Source organism: Austrofundulus limnaeus, unplaced genomic scaffold (genome assembly GCF_001266775.1).
Source record: "Austrofundulus limnaeus strain Quisiro unplaced genomic scaffold, Austrofundulus_limnaeus-1.0 Scaffold41, whole genome shotgun sequence".
NCBI lineage: Eukaryota > Metazoa > Chordata > Actinopteri > Cyprinodontiformes > Rivulidae > Austrofundulus > Austrofundulus limnaeus.
This window is the reverse complement of record NW_013952443.1, coordinates 1,757,680-1,759,629: the sequence shown is the minus strand read 5'-3', so window position 1 is coordinate 1,759,629 and position 1,950 is coordinate 1,757,680. Positions and strand designations below refer to the sequence as shown.

General features: G+C 40.2%; 1 protein-coding gene across 1 annotated transcript in view; it reads right to left on the bottom strand.

Moving 5' to 3' along the window:
* Nucleotides 1–322: 322 nt before the first annotated feature.
* Nucleotides 323–1,950, bottom strand: part of ushbp1 (Usher syndrome 1C binding protein 1) — a 12,704-nt gene continuing 11,076 nt past the window's right edge. The window contains exons 13-14 of the mRNA XM_014007329.1: nucleotides 781–903; nucleotides 323–705 (exon numbers count right to left, since the gene is read on the bottom strand). Of these exons, the coding sequence (XP_013862783.1) occupies nucleotides 540–705; nucleotides 781–903 (289 nt within the window). The 3' untranslated portion in view covers nucleotides 323–539. The remainder of the gene's footprint in view (nucleotides 706–780; nucleotides 904–1,950) is intronic.

Here is a 1,950-nt window from a genome sequence, read left to right as displayed (position 1 = left end):
ACATGGTCATTTTTTCAGACAGCAGATTCTCTGTTGCTTCACTTTCTGTCCTCCATCTTCATGTTACGCTCTCGCTGAACTGCATTATGAYGTCACGTGAAAGCAACCTATTACCGTGAGTTTCTTGTCTGTTTTTCTCAGGTTCATGTGCTCTGTCCACTTTTAAAGTCTTTATATTTTTATATTACTTACCCCTGCTTTAAACTTCACACCTTCATCCATGACATGTCTTCTGTGTTCCTTGGTCTGAGACCTTCACAGAAMTGCTGTATTTATACTGAGATTAAATCACACAGAGGGCTGAGTGCAAACACATGCCACATACTTTGACTTTTTTTATTTGTCAGACATTTTGAAGATTATTTATCGTTTTCACAACTATGCACTACTTTGTGTTGGTCTATCACATAAAGTACTTAATAAAAAGCTCTGTGCACAAATAATATAAAAAGACTGCAGCAGATTTTTAAAGGAGCATAATATAATTATTAGATTTGCACATTATGAATAACTTTTGATCATTAAGTCAAATTGTATTTTTATAAAACAGTCTCCTCCTTCCTCCACTCCACGGCCTCCTCTGCGTCGTTGGTCGCCTCGCTCTGGTTGTGTTGACTCTCCATCATGGCTGCCACCTTCTGCTCCAGCCTCCACACCTGCTCCCGGTACTTCCTGCGAATCTGTCGGTACGAGCTCAAGGCTTTGCTGGAAGGAGGGACGCCACATCTGGTTCAGTGCCTTTACAACATCCAGGAACCGTGCCTCCTTCAGCAGATTTACCTGTGAGCTTGCGTGAGGCGAGCGATCTGCTCCGCGTTGTCCTTCCTGCTGGGGGAGCCGTCTGACAGAGCGGTGCTCAGAGAGTCATGAATCATCCCCAGCCTCTTCTTCAGTGCTTGTTCCCTGAGAACAAACAACAGAAAACRAATAGTCAGAACACGTTGCTTGAGTCACTGAAGAGGATTACTTACGGCGTTAAAACAAAAAGTTGTGAAAAGAATTGCTTTTTTAAATATCATTTTGTCCCTGGCTTCACAATGTGTGTTTTTTAAAGAGGTATTCAAGGTATTCATCCCGCAAGGTTAGAGGAGAAAGAGGAAAGGTTCTGAAGCGCCGCACAGAGAAAAATAACAAGTTCTTTATGTCAAAGTCCGCTTTTCTTCTCGCAGCTGTTACTAAGCAACAGAACAAAACCAAGAAGGAAACTAAAATCTCACGCACCATCTTTTTATTCAGAGAAAATTCATGGTGTTTGGTAGAAAAGTATAAATTTCAAGCTTTGGTTTTATTTCTCTTTTAATGCTTTGTTAAAGTTTTTTTCCTTTTTACCTTCTTAAATGACTTTTTTGGACGTGTTACAGAAAGAAATGATGACTTGAATTGACCTGAGGTGATAGCTTACCACATTTTCTCCTCACCTAGAATCTTTTCAAGGCTAAATGTATAAAAGCAACAAAACCTCAATGGGAACTTTTATTGCAATAAAGGAGACATAACCTGCTTTTAAATCTTTCTTTTTCACGTTTAAGTCCTTAAGTTAGGGTCTAAGTGGAACTGCATTGCTTTGTCTGAATTCCTCCTTACTGTAACTCCACAAGCCCCTCCTTCACACGTTTTCTGAGAACCGTTCATTGACTTCCATTCATTTCCAGTAATTTCTACAGCCTAACCCTGACCACCAACCCTAACCCTAACCTCACAGGTACCTACCTGACCCTAACCCTAACCTTACAGGTACCTACCTGACCCTAAAACTAACCTAAACTCAATTCACACCTTGGTCCTAAACCAAAACCCCCAACCCAAAAATGGAGTTCCACCATATTACTGCTCCATGTGTGTGTGCTCAGTGCTTACATGTGTGATGGGTGAATATCTATCTATCTATCTATCTATCTATCTATCTATCTATCTATCTATCTATCTATCTATCTATCTATCTATCTATCT